We start from the raw sequence: 20937 nt of genomic DNA, 5'->3' as shown, positions 1-20937 counted from the left end.
GACTATTCCATCATAATGGTCTCTTTTGACTCTCAAATGCATGAATCTGTGCATCTCAACATGACTACAAGTTAAATAATGGAAGAGGTAATAAAGTGAAATACACAAAGGGCCAATTTATTTGGCAGCTTTGTAAACTGCAGAGCTAGAATATTGTTCTACGCTGTGGCATATAATTCAGATGTAGCAATAAATCAGATAAACTTTCTAAGGTGTGCAGGTGGTTGTATGAAAAGATTTATTAGCTCTTGGGCCTCCTAGAGGCACAGATTCTCAATTATTCCTTGGAAATAATAGAGTTGTCCTCATGTCTTCTAGAGTAGATGTCATAGTGTTGCCATACCTTGGGCATAAGCACATGCAAATCTCTGTGGTTGTCTCTCTCTGTTCCAGATGCTCTGTATGATGTCATCACCGTGGGAGCCCCGGCAGCACATTTCCAAGGATTTAAGAACGGTGGTCTCAGAAAACTGCTGAGTAAATTTGAGGCAGAAAGACGAAAGTAAGTATTTTTGTAAGTAGCTAGGAAAATATCATTAAGGTTGCATTAAAATACTATGAGCTCACTGAGTAACAAAACAGTTTACCCTGCTGAATGCATGGAAAACTGGACAAGGATTAATTAATAAAATATTACTTTTATTTTCCCTGCTTTGCTGGACTACAAAACTGAAGTACAATTTACTTTTCCTGTTAAGACTTATTTTGTACGCAAACTCAAAATTGTGGAACTTTCTTCCCCTATTTCATGAAGCTTGAGGAATATCAGTGCTTGAAAACATGCTGTTCAGAATGAGATCTCTCTTCAGTAATTCTTGTGCAAAGTGGAAAGTAGTTATAGACAATTTTTCAATAAAGAAGCAGTAGCTTAAGGTAGCTTCTTCATTTCTGACAGCCTTGGGCATATGCCAAAAAAAAATATCTTTTTATCATGCCTGTGAAGTAAATAAAAAAAAAAAATATTATTTTTCTTCAGAAAGCCAAAATGAGACTAAGCAAAGATAAAGGACTTAACTGGGTTTTCAGTTTCTTGCTGTACTCAAATGCTTTGTTAACCACTGAACATGTACAGAAGTCTTAGTTGCATATTTTGCTAACTAAGAATTGGAGGTGTTTGTGTTTGTTGCTATGGCTGTTACAAAGTTTTCAGCAGCCACAGCTGTCACTGGCAGCACCCATAGTCGTGACTGATCAACACTTGGACTAACTGTGCCACCCCCATACAATCAGTGGCACAGCATTCGAAAGGGAATGCAGGAAGGACTGTATGTATGCTAATCTAAATCAACCCAATTCTCCATAGAAAATGAATTCCGTTATATAATGCTAACCTCAATAATCCCGACTCTCCATAGAAAATGAATTCCATTCTATTCAATGCTCAGAAAAGTTTCATAGGTACAATATCATAAAGAATAAAAGGAGAAATTATAAAAATCTACTGTTGACTTCTAGGTTGACTAGAAGTTAGCATCAACGCTAAAACCAAATTAAAACCAGCAGATATATTTGCTTTGAAAATGGTATTATTATTTATTCTGTTTGCACTGAATGATATAAAAACCCTATTAAATCTTCTAAGATCTTTCATTTCCCTGGCCACCTCTGGTGACAAAACTTGCCAATGAAATACAAATATCGTTGATCACATGAGACCCATGAATGGACTTTGTGTTAACAGTAGGTACCTATTCTGCTGTCAGCAGACTATTATAGGCAGCTTTATCCCCATGGCCTATGAAGTACATGCTTCCTGATGAAGAAAATGTCTAAAGACTTTTCTTAAACTGTCTGCTACTTAACTATCTCATTAATATAGTATTTAGTGGGGGTTTTATTATATTTCATAAGAAGAAATTAAAATCATAAGTGATAAAAAGAACTTTGCAGTTCCAGCCATCACAGTGTTCAGCTTTCAGAAAATGAACCGTTTCTCACTTGCACAGTCCTGCAGCATATCCACATTGGCGGAATGTGATTTCCCAAGATGAAGGATAGCTGTGAGGCAGACTTGAAATTATCATCTGTGATTTCTGTTCGTTGAAGAAAAAAGGGAAAATGCCTTATAGGGAAGAGACCTAGTCTTTCTTGAGTTCTTCCTGGCAGAACACATTGCAGTATCTCATAAGAATGAACCGGCATTGCCCTTGTTTCTTAGTTGCCCTTAACAGCAGAGAGGAGATGATGAGCTCAACTCCTTTCTTTGGATCCTGTGCAATGTTACATGTCGAAAGGCTGGGATGGCAAAGGATACTCAGTGCATTGTAGCCTCTTCTCATCTTGATTCACTCTTCTTTCACTGACTCCACCATTGGAGACCTCTAGGTTAATAGAGGTTTGTGTTCGGGAGCACTGGGTGAAGCTTTGTGCAGGTTTTATCAAGGCATTTCATACCTATTTCAAAGGGCCTACACATCAGCTTATATTTGCCCTGCTTCTTAGACTTTTCTGCATCCCTCAGAAACACCTGTCTTTTGGTGACTTTCAAGGACAGGATACTGGACCTTTACTCTGACAGCACAGTTTTCTTTGTGTTTCTTTGTTCCCCTGGAAGAGCAAAAGTCTGTCTTTAGGATGATATAACTAGGGTAACTGTTACTATCCTGTCAGACTTCTCCTAAAAAAAGAGCCTGAGTCAGGCTAGCAAACCTAAGTTTGAGCACTGAAAACAGGGGACTGCAATTTTTAGCTAATTACTTACCAGACCTAAAGAAATGGTCACTTAGTGTAAGAATTCCCACAAAGTAGTAAGGAGGAATCCTCCAAAATTCATCTTCCCATCTATCTTAGAGGGCAGCTCAGAGAACTCCACATGTTGGGTTTTTTCCTTCAACTAGAAGAACTTGTGTGAGTCAAAAGACAGGAGAAAGCAGGCTCTGAATATGATCTCACTTATTTGAATATTCAAGACTGGGTCTAGTTTAAATAGATACATGAAAGGACCGTTCTCATTCTTACCACGGAGAAATTTCTTTTGCTGTGACAATGACAACTTTATTTTGTATGCACCTGTTTGTTTAACTGCATGAGGGTGCTTTGAGGACACAGCATTTCCAGGGGCAGCTTTTACAATTTAAATTTTCTGTTTTACAATGGGAGCAGCTTTCCTGAAGATTTGGTTGAAGGAAGAAGTGACACCTTGAGATATCAGTCAGAATATAAAATGAAGAGGAAAAAAAATGCAGATTTAGCAGCCGTTTCCTCTAGGCTAACTGAGCTGAAGACCTAGAGGAAGATATGGGAAGAGATTATTTCTCAAGCCGATCCCAGTAGCTTTCAAGATATTGTTAGTGCACATGACAGAACACCTCGCAAGCCTCTGACCTTCAGGCTGATTATTAGAACAGCTTATTGAAATATTCAACAGTGTCAACGTATCACAAAATATTCCTTGCTCAAACCTATACTTGTGGAATTAACAGACAAGAGGAACTGTTAACTGGTAGCAAGGTTATGTCCCACTTGGCAAGAGCGTAATTGCATTTGCAATTGCCAAACAAAAACGAGTGAAACATATGTTTCATGAAAGCTTATCAAACAGAAGAATGTGGAAAATGTGTATCTGAAGATGTCTGGCATATTTTCTGTTACAGAGAATAAGCATTTTTGTGCAGACAAAAGAGGAAGGTGTTGTATAATAATATTTATTAAAAATGCAGTATTTTTGCAGTTCTTCTCTCATTTGTTACCACTAAGGGAGTCATATTAAAGGAAAAAAAATAAAGGTCAATTTCTACAAACATGATCTCAAGTAAGAGGGAGAAAAGGTTTTCTTTCAGGTGAAAAACAAGACTCGGTGGTATGTGATCTGAAGCCAGGTCAATTGCTTTGTAACCCATTTACAATCTGTACTGTTATCTATCTGCAAGAAAGAGACAGATAAAAGGTTTTACCACTGGAAACATCAGGTATGTCTTTAAGGCATGACTCTGGTATGTTGTCCCTTTAGTAGCTAGTAGTGAACTTCTTAACACCAGTAAGAACAACGGATGCTTTTTTTTTAATCTTGTTTAGGCATGATAGCATTCAAATTGAAATTATTGGAGTGTGATGATTAAGGTATGCTAAATCATTGTAGAATACTAATTAGCTATGTATGATGTACATTTATTTTAGTTTTTTTTTTTTTATGATGCTGTATTGGTTTCATAGAATCATAGAATTGTCTAGGTTGCAAGGGACATTTAAGATGAAGTCCAGCCATCAACCTAACACTGCCTAAACCACCGCTAAACCATGTCCCTAAGCACCATGTCTACTCATCTTTTAAATACCTCCAGGGATGGTGACTCCACCACTTCCCTGGGCAGCCTGTTCCAATGCTTAATAACTCTTTCTGTGAAGAAATTTTTCCTAATATCCATCTTAAACCTACCCTGGCGTAAGTTGAAGCCATTTCCTCTTGTCCTATCGCTTGTTACCAGCGAGAAGAGGTTCACCCTCACCTCTCTACTGCCTCTTTTCAGGTAGTTGTAGAGAGCAATAAAGTGCTCCCCTCAGTCTTCTTTTCTCCAGGTTAAACAACCCCAGTTCCCTCAGTCGTTCCTCATAAGATTTGTCCTCCAGACCCCTCATCAGTTTTGTTGCCCTTCTCTGGACACGCTTCCAGCACCTTAATGTCTTTCTTGTAGTGAGGGGCCCAAAACTCAACACAGTACATGAGGCGGGGCCTCACCAGTGCTGAGTACAGGGAGATGATCACTTCCCTAGCCCTGTTGGCCACACTATTCCTGATACAGGCCAGGATGCTATTGGCCTTCTTGGCCACACTGCCGGCTCATATTCAGCTGGCTGTCAACCAACACCCCCACATCCTTCTCCACCGGCACTTGGCCTTGTTGAACTATTCATACTATTGGCCTCGGCCCATCGATCCAGCCTGTCCAGATCCTTCTGTAGAGCCTTCCTACCCTCAAGCAGATTGACACACCCACCTAACTTAGTGTCATCTGCAAATTTACTGAGAGTGCACTCAATCCCCTCGTCCAGGTCATTGATAAAGATATTAAAGAGAACCAGCCCCAGGGTCCCCCAGAGCTCTGGGGAACACCACTTGTGACTGGCTGCCAACTGGATTTAACTCCATTCACCACAGCTCTCTGGGCCTGGCCATCCAGCCAGTTTTTTTCCCAGTGAAGAGTACACCCGTCCAAGCCATGAGAAGCCAGTTTCTCCAGGAAAATGCTGGAGTTTGTTCCTTTTATTTTTTCCTTATTTCTCGCTAAAAGAGAAAGTAAGTCAGTTGTTCAGATTCGGTCTTCTGTTGGCCTTCTAATATAGATTACTTCTCCTTCCAGCAAGTGGAAGGGCTTGTCTTCTCATCAGTCTAGATGGCACAGCAAATTACTCTTTTTAGAACTCAGTTGTGCAGGTATGTTTAAGTCAAACGTTCTGTAAGTTATGCCCATAGAATGCCGCTTTGCTTGAAATGTTCATAAATCAGTGTCAGGGTACACCAAAGAATTTTTTTCTTATTTAAAATCTAATTTGATGATCTGTGCCTTAGGCAAAACACATAGACTTATGATTACAAGATTTTTAATGCCCCAGTACTAACCATCAAGACAAACAGAGGTGTCCCACTAGCTGCATTAGGTGCTGTGATTCACTATGGTTTTGTACACCATTTCTGGCAAGTTCTTTAGAAACAATCCTGCTTTAAATTATCACAAGCTTAAAGCTGGAATAGTACTGAAAAGGATTTTCTGATGATTTTTTTTCTTTGAGCCATAATTTAATTTGGGGTTGAACTGTCTAAAAAGACCTTTTTTGCTTGGCAAGGCCTAGATTTTTGGTCAAGGTGTGAGGTGTACTCCTTCACTAACATGCTTGTTCCCAGAGATGTTATTAATGCTGAGATCTTCAGGCTTCCTATTATCTGAGTTTCATAACCTTCAACCCATTTCCATTCTCTGAGGAACCTGAAATTATACTGTTTCACAGAAAATCCCAGAGATGTTGAAATAATAATGATTTCTGTTTGATCTGATCGTAACCTTGGTTCTCGAAGGGAAACCGCAGCCTGTCATGCATAGCACTTTTCACTGAGACAACGTTCTTTGCTCACTTTCCCCTTTTTTGCATCTGTGTGTGAGAGAGAGAGATTAGACTTCATGGAGATGAACATTTTTTTTGCTGACCATAAAATCAATGTATTAAGGTTGTTTCTCTGAGAAACTGCCAAAGTTTGTGCTATTCGTTGAGATACAAAAAAGCTCATCACAGTAGTTTCCAGCCCCTAGGCTCTCTGAACAGAATTGCCTGAAGGATTTCCTTAAACAGGCATAAGAGGAAGGGGTCTGGGCCTGGAAAAAGAAGGGAAGAAGGAGTTGGGGGAGGTTTGCATGCAAAAGTTAGAAAAGATGCTGTGTTTTGGAGACCAAGAAACTGTTTCATATAGGTGGACTCTAGGAGTGGCAGGAGGAGGGTGGTCCATGACTTTGCCATCGTTTCTTGTAATGCGCACTTCAGTAGGCTGCCAGAAAAAGTCTCCGCTGAAGGGCACCATTTAGCCTCAGACTTGTAGTGAGGTACAGTACCTTTTCCTTCTGATAAGAACCATGCTTAGTTACCCTGCATAAGATTCTCCTCTATGTTAAAGGCAACTTGAATCTTTCCACCAATGTGAAGATATTCTAAAATTAAATTGAAGAACTGTGGAAAGCTTTCCCTAGGCAGCCAGCCTTCCTGGAGTGAGTCTTCCTAGGAAGATTCGCTACAAGATTCACCTATGCCACTCTGGCATTTGTCCTACTTAGGTCTCTAGAGGGCTGATGAAGGGCATCTTGACCTTTCTTTTTACTGAAACCCATGTCCCTTTATCAGTTGAAGGCATTGATGTAGTTATTCCAAGGGTCAGTTAGGAATGAAGAGGAAACAGAAGAGCAGCAAGAGAAGCTCGGCACATGCAGCCTTAGCCACTGCTTCGAGATAAGGATTTGTGGAGATTTGGGCTTCATAAGTAAAGATAGATTAGACAGAACTAATAACATAATTTCATTTTCTTCAGTATTCAAAGTTAGAATTTCCCAGTTTGCAAGGGAAACTTAAGGAAATAAAAAAAATTAATTTGAACTTCTGATCTCTCTCAGGCTTGTTTTCAAAACCTCAGCACTGATCATATGGTTTAGTCTTATTTCCTGAGGCAGTGAATTGTCCTGGAATTTTTGTGTAATCAATTTATTTTTGATCATAACTTCCCACTTTTGACAGAATACATGTGATGCATAAATAAGCCACTGAGTTGGTATCTTCAGTAATGTATGTAAGCTTGAGGTTATCTGGGGGTAGACGTTCTTGCTGTGTGTGCTTTAACTGTATTCTTGATGTTAACGTCTGCAGTTTTGACTGTGAAAAACACGAGGTCAAATGTTCATTGTTGAAAGAATTTAACCCAGTCCCAGATGGTGACAATTTAACTCAGTCACACAAATTACTGAGTTAACAGCAGGAGTGGAGTTACTCGGGGTGTCATTAAAAAATAGACATTTAGCATATTGCAGTATTTATTCTCAGGCTAAAACTTTGTTAATTTAGAGTTAAAATTGCAGATGTAGTCAATGTAATTTTTATTCAAATTACATGACAATGTCATTAAAACAATTTTAAAACTGAAATGACCACTGACAGTCATGTGTATGTAGTCAATGACAATATATGGAAGTGATTAAGTGTGGTTTTATATGCTTAGTAAGAACTTTGAAACTTAACCCAGAAGACATTATTATGGACTTTTTCATCAAGGTACATGACTAATAATATATTATATATATCAAAGGCAGATTTTCATAGTGCTGCTGATTTCCTGCACTGGACCTATCCATGTGGCCTTTGCCCTAATGCAAAAGTTTCTTCATGCCTGTAATTCCTTTCATCTAGCTTCTGCACCTGTGAAAGGCTTCTCCTTATATTCTATTGTCAGCTGCCTCTGTTAAGTAATACTGCTTATATACCATAGCTAGATGCAGCAGCAAGCTCTGAAAGTAAGTATTTATAAGGAAACTAATTTCAGTGAATTGGAAGTAGTAATGTTTTTTAATGACTGGTAAGGCCACAGAAAATTTCAGGCTAGTATTAGATGCAAGAGTGTTGAGCCACACCAATTCAAAACTTCAGATACTCCCAAACATGTTGTTTTTGAAAAATAATTACGTATTTTCTTGGGGAGAAGGGAAAGTTGCCCTGATATTCTGAAAGAAACTGAATATTTGGAGTTGTCTTATGCTTTCTGGGGTTCAGGAAATGTTAAAATTAGCCAAATAATGAGGTCTGATAGAACATTTCATTCTGAAGAAAGAGTCGTTCTCTCTTCACTATATCCTTTATTTAAAAGCTATGATTGACTTTATTAGAATGAGAACTACCCACAGGTTTAGTATCTCTCTTTCCTCTTTCTTCTCTTATAGCATTGTCTGTGGCTTTTCTGCTGCAATATTCAGTGAAGCTTAGAGCGGTGGGAGATCAGTGTAAATGATCTGGAAATTAAAGGCTGAGGGGAATCCCAGAAAGGAGTATGTGCATGGTGAGCTTGATAACAGCATTAGCCCGATTCAGCCTGCAAAAAGGCTGTTTGATAAAGGGGGAGGAGGGAGAAGCCTGAAGGGGAATTAGAGAAGATTATTCAGCACTGTGAAGTATTGAGACTTTTAAGACTATGTCTTCACTACAATTAATATAGGCTATTACTCTTTGTCCCTGCCCTGACTACTGACAGTTTGAGAGAGTTGCAGTGAATGTAGAGGTAAATCTAACTTTGGAAGTTCATTTCACTGATAGCACTGCCACCTTGAAGGTAGAGCTGTGGCCATGTCCTGGTTTCAGCTGGGATAGAGCTGATTTTCTTTCTAGTAGCTGCTGTGTTTTGGATTTAATATGAGAATAATGTTGATAACACATATTGTTTTAGTTGTTGCTAAGTAATGCTTACATTTGTCAAGGACTTGGGGAGCATAGACAGGCCAAAGGAATATTCCATACCATAGACATCATGCTCAGTATATAAATAGGCATTGTCCAGGGGGCAGGGATCACTGCTCAGGACAGGCTGGGCAACCGATCATCAGGTGGTGAGAGCAACTTGTATTGGATCGGGGGTTTTTTGTGTATTCTTTTACTGTTGTTATTATTCTTTTTCCTATTCTGTTACTTTCCTATTAAACTGTCTTTATCTTAACCCACAAGGTTTTGGGGTTATTTCCCCCTCCTTTTCTCCCTCTTTTCGTTACCCTATGGTGGGGGAAAAGGGGCTGGAGGAGTGAGTGAGCGAGCAGCTGTGTGGTCCTAGTTGCTGGTGGAGGTTAAACCACAACAGGCCCTTTCCTCATTTCTCAGAGGGGCCAGGGATTTTTTTTTTGCCCAATTCATTAGGAGAGGCAGTTTATATGATTCATCTTGTTGAAATATTCAGAATTCTGACCTCTGTGCTCAGCAGTCTAGCAACTCACGTAGTGGACTGAAAATTGGAGATGCATAGTAATTTTGATGTGGCTGGTTGGTAGCGTGACTGATCATGGCAAAATTTCATTGACTCAAGTGCCATTCATCCTGACTGCCTCTATAAAGAATTGTGTCTAAAACTGGAGACATTGGTGGAAGACAAAAATGTGATGCGGTATTATGGAATTTGGGACTGTAACTCAGCAAAGTATCTAAGCCTAGAGGCTTAATTTTAAGACTGCTTGAATCTATCCCTATTTGCCAAAAGACTTAAGCCTTTTAAGTTTTATGGAAGTGACTTCATTTGGACTTCTGAATGTACGTATGTCCTTTATCAAATTAAATTTAATTTCTAATTTGTAGAAAACTAATGAGGAGGAACTGGAAGGCATGCTAGAAGACACAAAGGGGAAATGGGGGAGTAAAGAGATCTGGAAGAAGACTGAAATGAAAAGCCATGCGTGAAGTTCAAAGGATTGCATGAGTGTCAAAATTCAGTCTTGATATTAAGAAAGAAATTAAATCAGTGGGGAAAGGGTGGAAAAGACTCAAGGATGTATGATGAAAAGACACAAGAGGAAAGGGAGATTCATATAGAAACAACTGGGCAGTAGCTGTGGCATTGGTAAAGTTCCAGGAGTTGCTTGCTTCTGTTTTTTCCTGTGCTAATATTACAGGTTAATCTGAAACTGCAAAAGATTTTAGTTAGTTTCTCTGAAGGACTGAAGCAAGGCTTTATAAAGGGAAGAATTATGTACAAGAGTATTAGGTGGGAAAATGTATACTACAGCAAAGAACCAGTAGATGTGTGCATGCTGTCTAAAATGGTATTTTGGAATACTGGTAGAAAAGGATATTGCATAATTAGGAAGTAGTGGGGAAAAAATGAGGGATAGGAAAAGAAGTCATGCAAAAGAACAGCAGTAGTTTGTGAACAATAAAAAGGAAAAGAGGACATTTGCAGTATGCATTTGTGCGTTTTTGTAGTAATTAATTCCTACACCCCAGTTCTGTGTCTTTTCTTGCAAATTAGACATGTGTTCTTATTGGAAATAGCTGTGGTTATCACCACTTTCTGGACATCACTAATGCTAATCAAAACACAGTCTGGGCCACTGATCAATTAAATGTTAATGACTCATTTTGAAAGACTTAGTAAGGTAGTTAATAATGTGAAGGGGGGTTCAGCTGGAAAAATAGGAACCTTAGGCTCTTTGTGATTATTACCCGACTTTGTCAAACCTTTAATTCCTCCACAATTACATTTAAATAATAATAATAAAAAAAAAATCTGTTTTTCTTATGTTGAGATCAATCACCCAAAGGGTTGATTAGATTGAACAGTACTACTTGTAGTGTTTAGTGGTGGGCAGTCCGTTGTCCTCTATTGTTCAAGCAAGGATTTGGTTGGACAGGAAGGAGCATTTCAATGATACCGCTGAAGTTCAGATATCCATTGTTTTTTGCAAAACTAGTGGCAAGATTTTTAGCACGTTAAGCATTGTTATTAATAGCAGAAATTATTTTGACATTATGTGATTCTTTCTCTCTTACTACAGTACTGGATATCAGTGTATTTACTATTCACCTGAAAACACAGCCAAGGCAAAAGAAGTTCTCAGCAACATCAATCATCTACAACCTCTCATATCAAGCCATGCAGACCTGCTGCTTAATTCTGCAAGCCAGCATTCTCCAGACAGCTTGAAGAATTCTTTAAAGATGCTTTCAGAAAAAGTAAGATTCAAATCTTCACAGCAATGGAAAATGGAATAACCAAGTCTCTAACTGCTGGGTTTTTTTCTGCATAAATTGACTTTCATAGCATCAGGAAATATTAAATATGCTCTGCTAAAATAAGCTTCAAAATGTCGCTATCAGAAAAAGAATATTATTTAGCATTTCTGTAGGCTTTCCATGTAGAAAATTAATGAAATCTATAAAAGTTATCTTTATTTGAAAGTATAATTAATTTAATTCCATGTGTCTTTGTTATCCTCTAGTGGCCACATACTGGGGTTTATCAAAAATAGATTATTGTAAATAATTTTGTGGGATGATAAACGGTTATTTTATTTCTTTTTCTGTGATACTTCAAACTACTGCTTGTGGGAGGTAGTTCAAGCCAGGTTTGCGCATAAGGTTTAGAATAATAGCGTGATCAGAAATGGTAATGCAGTCTGGAAGGAGAAGCTAGGAAGCTGGGCGCCAGGAGGTCTCAAATTTTAATCCTCTTTCTCCTGTTATATTCCTCTGTAGCTGTAGGCTCTTCCTCATCTTGGTTTCTTTAGCTCTAAATTAAGGAAGATAATATTTTCTACCTGTCTCACAGAGTGATATTGGAGATTAGCTGAAGTCTGAAGTACTTTTAAGCATATGTTATCCTATAAAAATATTAAGCACTGTAGCTATGACCAGAGGGGTTGAAAAAAGTTTCCCATTGCTTCATGGGCCATACCTTCTGTAATGTGACCTCAATATGGCTTAATAACACTATCAATAACCATTTCCATATATCTTCAACTATTGGAAAGTGGCAACCCCTGTGGTCTGTTGAGCACTATTATCCCAGCAGTACATTGTTCAGTGGGAGAGTTTCCGATCTGAATATTGAGCTCAGCCACATACTGTGAAGGCATTGCATTGGAGCCACGGGGGAGATAAACGTTGCGCTCGGTTACAGATGTGTAAATCCACAGTAACTCTGCAAACATTGGAGTCACTATGAAAGTCAGGAATATGTAGGAAAGTAGAATTCAGCCTGAAAATGAAAGGGAGGGGGATTTTGTGGCAATTATAGCGTACCTTTCCGTGTAGTACTGAAGGAGGCTGTTTTTAGCTGCCCAGAGAAAAAGTGGAGTTGTTCTGTTAGTGGTTAGTTCAAAGAAATATGCATGCACAAGTAAAGCAAATCAAACTACGAAGTGTTTGCTCTGAAGATTCAAGACTTGGTTGCTAAGGAATTTGTATGTTAACTGCAGCCATTTGCCCTTACCACCTTTGTCCGTCTGGGCAGGAGAAGTGGGCGATTTCAGAGTGGCTGCAGGCAGCTGTGATGCTAACCCACATGGCCCATTGGAGAGCCTGACTACAGAAAAGGGCCAACATAGACATTCTGTTCAGTTTGGAAAAGTCACAGATATTTTAAAGGTATAGCTGGTGATTGAACTGTGTATGTTCATATCAAGTTTTCGGGGCCAGGATTAAATTGGTGGTTAGTATATAAGCACAGGTTCCCAGAAGTGGAAGCAGGAGTCTCACCCGACATAGTCCACCTGACAGCCCATAGTGTTTCTATGTAGCCTCCACTGTTTGCTTGGAAGAGATGAATCCAGTTGTCTGAACAACTGCCACATCAACGGTTGAATGCCTGCTTCACTGTCTATTCCCAAATTTAGTCTGAGGAGAAGACAATAATTAAGAAAGAGGGTGGGACCATTGCTGACGAAGCTACTGTGGAGGTACAGCTGCTTGTAAAGAAGGGAAGAGAGTTGGGGAGGAGAGGAAAGACCAAAAAACAACTTCATTGGAAGGGTGATAATAAGTTTCAAAACCCCCAAGTGAGTGAACACACACAGTGCTGCAGTTAAATCCTTCATGGTTAATAGAAAGCATCATCTCAATATCCTAACAAAACCTGTCTATGTAATCTGGTACAGTATGGGAGAACCAAGACTAACAGAGTGTCCCCGTTTATATTTAAGAGAGGTTGGCATGCTGTTGTGGATAGAATTACGTGATGCCTACCTGAGGCGTATGAGGTGCTTCTGCTCTCCCACCATTTGTATAACTTTTTTATGTAAAAAAGAAATGTTCTGTTACATTTTAACTTCATAGAAATTTAGAAATTGAACAGCTGTTTAAACAAGGCGTAAAAATGATTTGCCCTGTGATTAAATTCCTCAACTTTATTAAAAAGCATATCACTTTTTATTTTCAGATAATATTAAGCTTGATATATAGAATATATAGAGAAAACATTAGGTAGCAGTGAGTATACCTGAGCTATCAATAATGTGAATTACAGTTAAGTATTTCTGTTAGAAATGGAAGGACTGGCTGCATGCATTGAGAGTGGAAAATTAAATCAAATAATTCCACTGCTGCTTCTTAAATTGAGCTTATTTTCTCATATTAAGCATGGTTTTACTTCTCCATATATGATTTGCGATTTATTATAGTGTTTTCCAGAGACTAACCTTTTATCAACACTTTCTGTTAATTGATTAAGGAAGCCTTTAGCTGTCGACAAGTGTATCAGCATTTGCAGCTTGCAGAAGGCTTGATAAATTCATTTTCCAGCTATGCCTATCTTTGTTTGCAGAAATATTCTTTAGTCAAGTATCTAAAAGAATTTGCAAAGTTTTCATTTCTTTGTGTAGACTTGTTTTGTGATTTCAATACAATTTTATAAATAGTGATGTTCTGCAAATTTAGCTGTGCTGAGCTGTAAGAAAATGTAGTTAAAATGTAGATTGTTGTAAACCAATGGAATCCGTGAATTGAATTTAATTACAAAAGCATTTTGGTCTCTGTATGAAAAAATGGAGGTTCGCTTCCATGCCAGTTTGCTTTTTGAAATTAATTTCCCCTATAAAATATTTATATTAAATTAAATTACTTAAACTTTTCAGGTAGTTACCTACTATACACTGCAGTCATAGTGGGCATTCCTTACTTCAAGTTGTCCCATACTTACAATTTTCCGAAGTTTAAAGCTTTTTTAAGTCTACCATGCCTGATGCGCAGACCTGAAATGATCTCAAGCAGACTTTGAGGGCAAGGGGAGGTACAAAACCTCAGCAAAACCTTGATGCTGTCATTTGGACTGTTTTGATGTGCAACTGTAGAAGTGTCCTAAAGAGGAGCTCTGCTGTTACCATGCAAGAAAAGACAACTCGGCAAGTCTCATTTCACCTCTTCTTTATAGAAGATTGGTTGGGTTTGCTAACAATATTCTTCAAAGACTACATAGCCTCTGAGTGTGCATCGTGTGGAGGCTGGAAATGTAGAAAACTGAAATTGTCCCATAGTGCACTTCTGGACTACCATGAGGCTGCCATGAAGGGCTACATATAAGAAAACTGTCTCTGTTTAAGCACCTTTTCCCTCAGGCACTAAGTTAGTAAGGAGGAGGCAGAACGGGTCTGGTAAAATTGCCAGAGATGAATACTGTTGCCAAGCCTAATCACTAAAGTATCACAAATCAGGTCTGAAAGAAGTCCTGATGTTGGTTTAAAAAATCGTAGCTTAGCTTAGATATCCCTAAGGTTCTTATTTTTAAGACTTTTGAGTTCTATTTGCAGCAAATTTTCAGCCTTTCTATGTGCAACCATTAAGGATGAAAAGTATTTTTTTCCTAAACATTGTGAAAATGGTAAAAAGCAGAAGCTTCTCAAGCAGGTACCTAACCCAGCAGCTGGAGCTTTAAGAAAACCATGAGTTATTTAGAGCATTGTGGTCTAAACGTCCATAAACTTTTGAAGGGGTATTGAGTCAGGAAAGCAAGAAAAATAGGTTGCGTAGGAGTAGGGGCATACAAAAGGGGAGCAAGTATTGGCAAAAAAGGATGGGATAAGAATAGAAGTAAGAAGTGCAGAAACTGGGAGAAAGATTTCCAGGAAGATAGATGCTGACACTTAAAACATGTTTGGTTTGAGCTTTTTTTGCTACTTCTCCTCCTGGTTTTGCATAAGAAGCATGAAAGGGCTGAATGACGCTTGGCTGGACAACCTTTATTTCTAGCATTTCCTACCTTTGTGCTTGTTTAGGCTGGTTGCTCTGATTCTTATCTACATACTTTTCCACATGCTTGTTTAATTAGGGTTGTGTGCACAAAGGCAGCTCAGCATCTGAATCTGCACATGACAATCCACTATGTTCTGGGTAAATAGGAAGGCAACTGAATCCCACTGACCCAGGGTAAATAAATTCAGGTAATTGTGCTGTGAAAGAAACGCGGAACAGTGTTTCATCATCACCTGTGAACCGGGACCGCTGACTGGGGAGAGGAGCTCTGTGAGCCTGCGTGGGATGTGCTGGATGTGGTATAGCGGCAGAGTACGTGCTGTCCCCACTCTGACAGATGAACCCTGTTGAACCTCCTGTGTGACCGCAGGAGATGGGCACGCGTGGCAAACCTGTGGCAACAGCAAGTGCTGTTATGTGGAGACAAAGTCATGAGATGCTAAAGTCCGTACGCAGAAAGCATTTTCCTTTTCTTGTTGGGGTGGAAGGGAGATAAATAATGCAGGAAGTTTGGAGGTTTTTAAAAATATGGTAAAATTCCAGCTGTAACGGTTAACAAGAGGGATTTAGAAAAGTGATATAGTAATTGAATAACATCTTCAGAGACCCTGGAAAAACTACTTCAAGATTTCCTTTCTTTAAAAATAAAATAAAATAAAGCTAAAAATCAGGTGTCATCACCTGCCCTGATATCTGGGTTGACACCTTACAAGTACCAACGTTTATCTCTGGAAACACTGCTTTTGCAGATACTGCAATCTCCGCAACGTAGGGTGGTGTGTTTTTATTTAAGATCCTTAAATTTTTTAATCTCATTTTATCTGACACTTATACAGAAGTTATTGAGCAGTGGTTGGTTACTCTTGGAACTGGTTCTTGCAAAGGCTCGTCTCTGCATGCAAAATTTGGAACTTAGAATAGGATTGTGTGAAAAGATGGTGATCTCAATGACAGATAATTTACTTTTGTGTTAATCCTTAGAACAATGGGATTGTAGAATGTGACGATATCCCAAAACCCCTTGAATTTTTCCTCATTGTTTGCTGGTCTGCTTTGTTTTCTGCCTCTCAGGCTGGCCTGAAACAAATACCCATTCTGCCTAAGGGTAATTCAGTGTTATAATAGCTATGTTGTGGTATTGCATTCTTTGGTCTAACCTATTCATTCATATATTTATTATTTTTCTAGACAGAGTTATTTGTGCACGCATTTAAGGATCAGCTGGTCAGAAGTGCCCTTTTAGCACTATACACGGCCCGGCCTGGCTGTGTCCTCAAGAAACCAGCTGTGCCTAGAAACAGTGCGGAAGAGGGGGGTGATTTACAGCATCAGGACCATCCTTCTCAGATGAAAAGACAGGACTCTATACCCCATCATTCCGAGTATGACGAGGAAGAGTGGGTAAGTAGTCGGAAACTCTTGGTTGGTATTCGACCCTAAACCCTACAAATCAGCATAAACAAATACAAGCCCTAAGTGTCCTTGTCACATGTTATTGAAGGGGGGAAAGAGTGCAAAACTGCGAAATAATATTTTTTCAGACGCCTTGTATATTTTGAAACTAACTTGAAAGTATTTTCTTAAGTACAGAATGCTTCTGGGCGACTGCTTGGTTGTGCATATAACAGTGAGAATGATGAATATATGCTTGCCCAGACAGGAAAATAGTCTTTCTTTGCTCTTACTTGAGGTCTTTTTGCCAGTTAGGCAGATTTAAGGAGACTGGAATGCCATACGTTATTATGAGGAAAATTTTTATTTTTTTTTTTCCCGAGACTGAATATAAATAGTTTAAATACACCTGAATTAATCCACAGCAAAACAGAGCTATTTTCCCCTCAGACTCTGTTCTTAGAGGATGTCTGAGATTGCATAAAAGAATGAAACATGGCTTTTAGATTTTAACATTCTTGGCATTTCTTTCAAAGATTTGTATTATTTATATGGCTGAGATTTTGTGCATTAATTATTTTGGTGGATGTGTTCATAATATATCTGCTGCTTTGTTATATACACCCTGAACTCCAGCTATTTTTATTCAGTTCAGGCTCATACTTTCAGTTCATCACTATATTCTCATAAACATAAAGGATGCCAGCATATTAATCTCTATTCTAAATAATTAATAACTTGTATGAGCCACAGTACTTACACCTGAACTGTGATTTTTATCCATACCACAAATAAGGGAAGAAGAATGTATTTCTTTGAGAGAAAAGACAATTATCTCCAATCCCATGCATTATGTAGTCATGAGATGTAAACAATAAATAAATAACTCATTCTTTTATTTATGTTCTGGGTTTAGAACCTTGAATTCACTTTTTCATGTTTTCTTAACAACCTGAGGGGCTAGAATGGTTCATCTTTCCTTGAAATGGAAGCGAAAATGTTTGTTTCCAGTTGTTGAAACATTCAGAAAAATAAATATTGCAATAGATTTATTAAAAAGCAGAAAATTTGCATTGAAAAATTGGCAATTTTGTGCAAGTTATGTTTCAATTTAGTACTTCCGTGTCTGCAGAGAAGCTAGCTTTAATGTATTTCATTATTGATTTTTTAAAAAAATTATTTCAGCCAGGTGCTTGGTCCTCATCTATTAAAACGTATAAGCACATTAGTTTGAGGTGTATCCATTTTTTCTGCTGAATTAATAAGATTACCTGCTTGATTAAAATTAAGTGTGTCTTTAAGTATTTTCTGAGTTAAACTGAGTCAGAGTCACTGTCAAACTTGAGGCAGTATAAATCTTAGCGAAATTTTGGTTTTTTCTAAATTTGAAAGATTAGGCTTCCATTATTTTTCAGTTCTTTCTGTCAATGGTGGGAATGAATAATGCGAGCTTTAATGATCAATTTGTCATTAGCGTGATGAAAGAGAAAGAATAAATGCATGTAAAATTTGAAAAAAATGCTTAATCTACTCTGAAAGTCAACTATAAAGGAAAAATACTTTGAGATACGTTGCTTTGTATGCACAATACTATATCCAGCTTTGTTGTTTTTTTTTATTCACCTAACTATTATCAAGCACTAGAGTTGTATTTTACAATTGGAGTTTCAATTTTAGTTTTGCCCAAAACCTAAATCAGTGACATCTAACAACTCTTTAAGCTGACCCTGTTCCATCCACTTCCAATGACTGCGTTATCTTACGACGGTCATGGGAATGAATTCAAGGCAGTGTTTAAAAACTAGGGGAGGTCCACCCCCTTCCAAACTTTATCTTTAAGGAATAACTCTCAATTTCTTAACTGTGCAGGGTGCCCTTTCACTGAGTGGCCAGTGTTTTCCAAAAAGCCACCTTCTCAATAGCAATACTGCATTGCACCTCTCTTCTTTGATACCAAGTACAAATATTCATCCCAGAGTAGCTGACAGCAGTATGGCTTGAGCTATTTATATTGGTGCACTGCACGTAGGCATTACTGTCGAAGGAAAAATATTTAACTTGAGAGTTTTAGATTACCTCTGGGTAGATATTCTCTTCTCCTCTTGCCAGCTGCTTCTGCTATCCTAGAACCTCCCTGCAGGAGGGAACAAAGCATGCTGTCATGTATAATACAAGAAGAGGTGGGCCCATTGCCACTTGGAGCTGTTTCTGCTCTACATTTCTGACTGACTGCTTAATGTGGCTGGAGCTACAAAGAACAGATAAAATGGCATTTCCGATAAGCTACGTACAAATCCTGACTCGGTACTCAGACACGGGTCTGAAATACTGACCTGTGTATGCTATATTCCATTCCAAAGCACTGTCACATCACAAGAGGGTGTTAGTCATGCATATTAGTTAAGATACCTATGAGCATACCTCAAAAGGACCTTAGGGTAATCTATGGCTATCAACCCACATGAAGGAGACACTGTGTCTTCAGAGCACTGGGGAATGCAGTTGCTGTGTCCTGTTTGGCACAAGTAAATCATGCAACTGCATTGGTGTATGTGGGAAGGATAAGAGATGACTGAGGAGCTTTGTAGTGAATTTAGAAAGCCTGAGGATCTTTTAAAAACAAAGACAGCCTCTGGGACTCCACTGGCCAGCAGTGCTTAGAAGACATCCAGTAAGGTGCAATGACAAGAAAATAGTTTCAGCTCCTGGCCTTTGAAATGAGAGAGTTGAACTGCCTTTTACTGATGCTTTCAGAGCAGATGGAAATGAATTACGTTTTTTTAATTGGGTGGATGAAAGACAGTTATTTTACAGGTTCATTTTTAAGTGTCCTAAGAAAAGTGCATAGTTTTATGTGATACCAAGGCCTAGCTTTTCATGGACATCATTATGAGTATGCATGTGTGCCTGCCAGTGCCACAGCAGAGGTGGCAAGAGAAGTGCAACTGTGGCCATTTCTAACTAGCAACGCGTAACCACATGTGCTGGGACTCCTTAACGGCCCAGATGGCTTCTGAAATTTGGAAGAAGCAGATGATGTCAATGTGCCGTTGCCTTGTCCCAATGGGGTCAAGCCCTGTTACAGATTTCCACTTTCCCTGTCATTGGCTTGACTTCTGAGCTTAAAGAAGCAGTAATGAGAGGGAGCCATAGACCTTGTTTCTCTTGTTCTTTCACACCCCAGTAGTAAACTTACCATCCAATTAGCTCCACAGCACCTGGTGGGAAAACTGGTATCAGGAGAGAAGCATCCTGCTTAGGAATCTAGGATCTTAGAACTTTAGTGTATCAAGAAATAAGGTTTATTTTCTTCTGATCCATCACTTCACACAGAGGGCTTATAAGAATGCTGACTTGAGAGGCTGTGGGTGTATTTTGTCCTTTAACCTGGCACATGCTGCAAAATGATCACTTGTGAGGTAGTTTTTAAGAAAACTGAAAATAAACCACTTAAGAAGTTGAAAGGTGGGTGAAAAGTGTGCTGGGCTAGAGGAAAATGTTATGGGAATGGTAAGGGATGACAAAGAATGTGAAATGGTTGGATTTCTTCTTGTGGAGAATGACAGGGAGTCACTTGATTGTCATTGATTGGAAACTGCATTTTTACTCGATAATTGTTCTTGCCAAACTGCAGAATTTCAGCAGGCCTCCTGGAAAAATGTGCCCATCTTTGGCGCAGACAGCATAACGTCACAATGAACGATAGATGCATCTGCTTTTTATGCCTGCCTATAATGATAGCTTCTAATCCCAGGAACCTCCTATGTGGAGAAAAAGAGCTGCGGGACAGGCCCCTTGCTCCCTCTCACCTGCCCACATGTAAAAAAGCCAGATATATGATAATAAGTGTGAGCTTTTTGTCAACAGATGTTTATGAATTTTGTTTCAAACCCTCGGGGAATGTTTGTGTGAAAATTGTATAGACATTGTCTCAATGTTGGGTTAATAGTTGGTTTGAAAAGAGAAAAGCATTCTTTCCAAAATGAAAGAAGGGCTCCTATTTGTGTTGCTTGTGCAATAACTCCAGATGCTCATTAAGAGTTTAACGCTCTCTGTGTTGGGATTAAACTTCCCCAGCAGAGGGAGGAAAGGGAAAAAACGTTGCTGCAGTCAAGCTGAACAACTTGAGTTCATATACCTCAGTAACTTCAGTGACTAGAAAGACTGAAGTTCCCTGCTACTGTCTGGTAAAACTTGCAGCTCTTTGGGGCTAGAATTTTTACTATTTGCAGTACTTCATTGCTCTTCGTAGAATCTCCGAAAAATAATACTTGTCGGTGGTGGAAATCAGTCATTTCACCCATATTCTAAATATTTTTCAGGAACACTTGAGGTACATACAGGATGAAACTTTCGAAGGAA

General features: G+C 38.8%; 1 protein-coding gene across 2 annotated transcripts in view; it reads left to right on the top strand.

Moving 5' to 3' along the window:
- INPP4B (inositol polyphosphate-4-phosphatase type II B) overlaps positions 1-20937 on the top strand; it is a gene marked incomplete at both ends in the record, with an annotated part of 286967 nt that overhangs the window by 203861 nt on the left and 62169 nt on the right. Inside the window, 3 exons of one of the 2 annotated variants that reach the window (XM_082482899.1) lie at positions 394-502; positions 10995-11172; positions 16372-16584. In XM_082482899.1, the coding sequence (XP_082339025.1) occupies positions 394-502; positions 10995-11172; positions 16372-16584 (500 nt within the window). The remainder of the gene's footprint in view (positions 1-393; positions 503-10994; positions 11173-16371; positions 16585-20937) is intronic. The other variant, XM_082482900.1, reaches the window with a different exon arrangement.

Source organism: Vanellus vanellus (assembly GCF_965231255.1).
Source record: "Vanellus vanellus genome assembly, chromosome: 4".
Classification (NCBI taxonomy): domain Eukaryota; kingdom Metazoa; phylum Chordata; class Aves; order Charadriiformes; family Charadriidae; genus Vanellus; species Vanellus vanellus.
The sequence above is the reverse complement of the archived record's forward strand: the minus strand, read 5'-3'. Positions and strand labels throughout refer to the sequence as shown.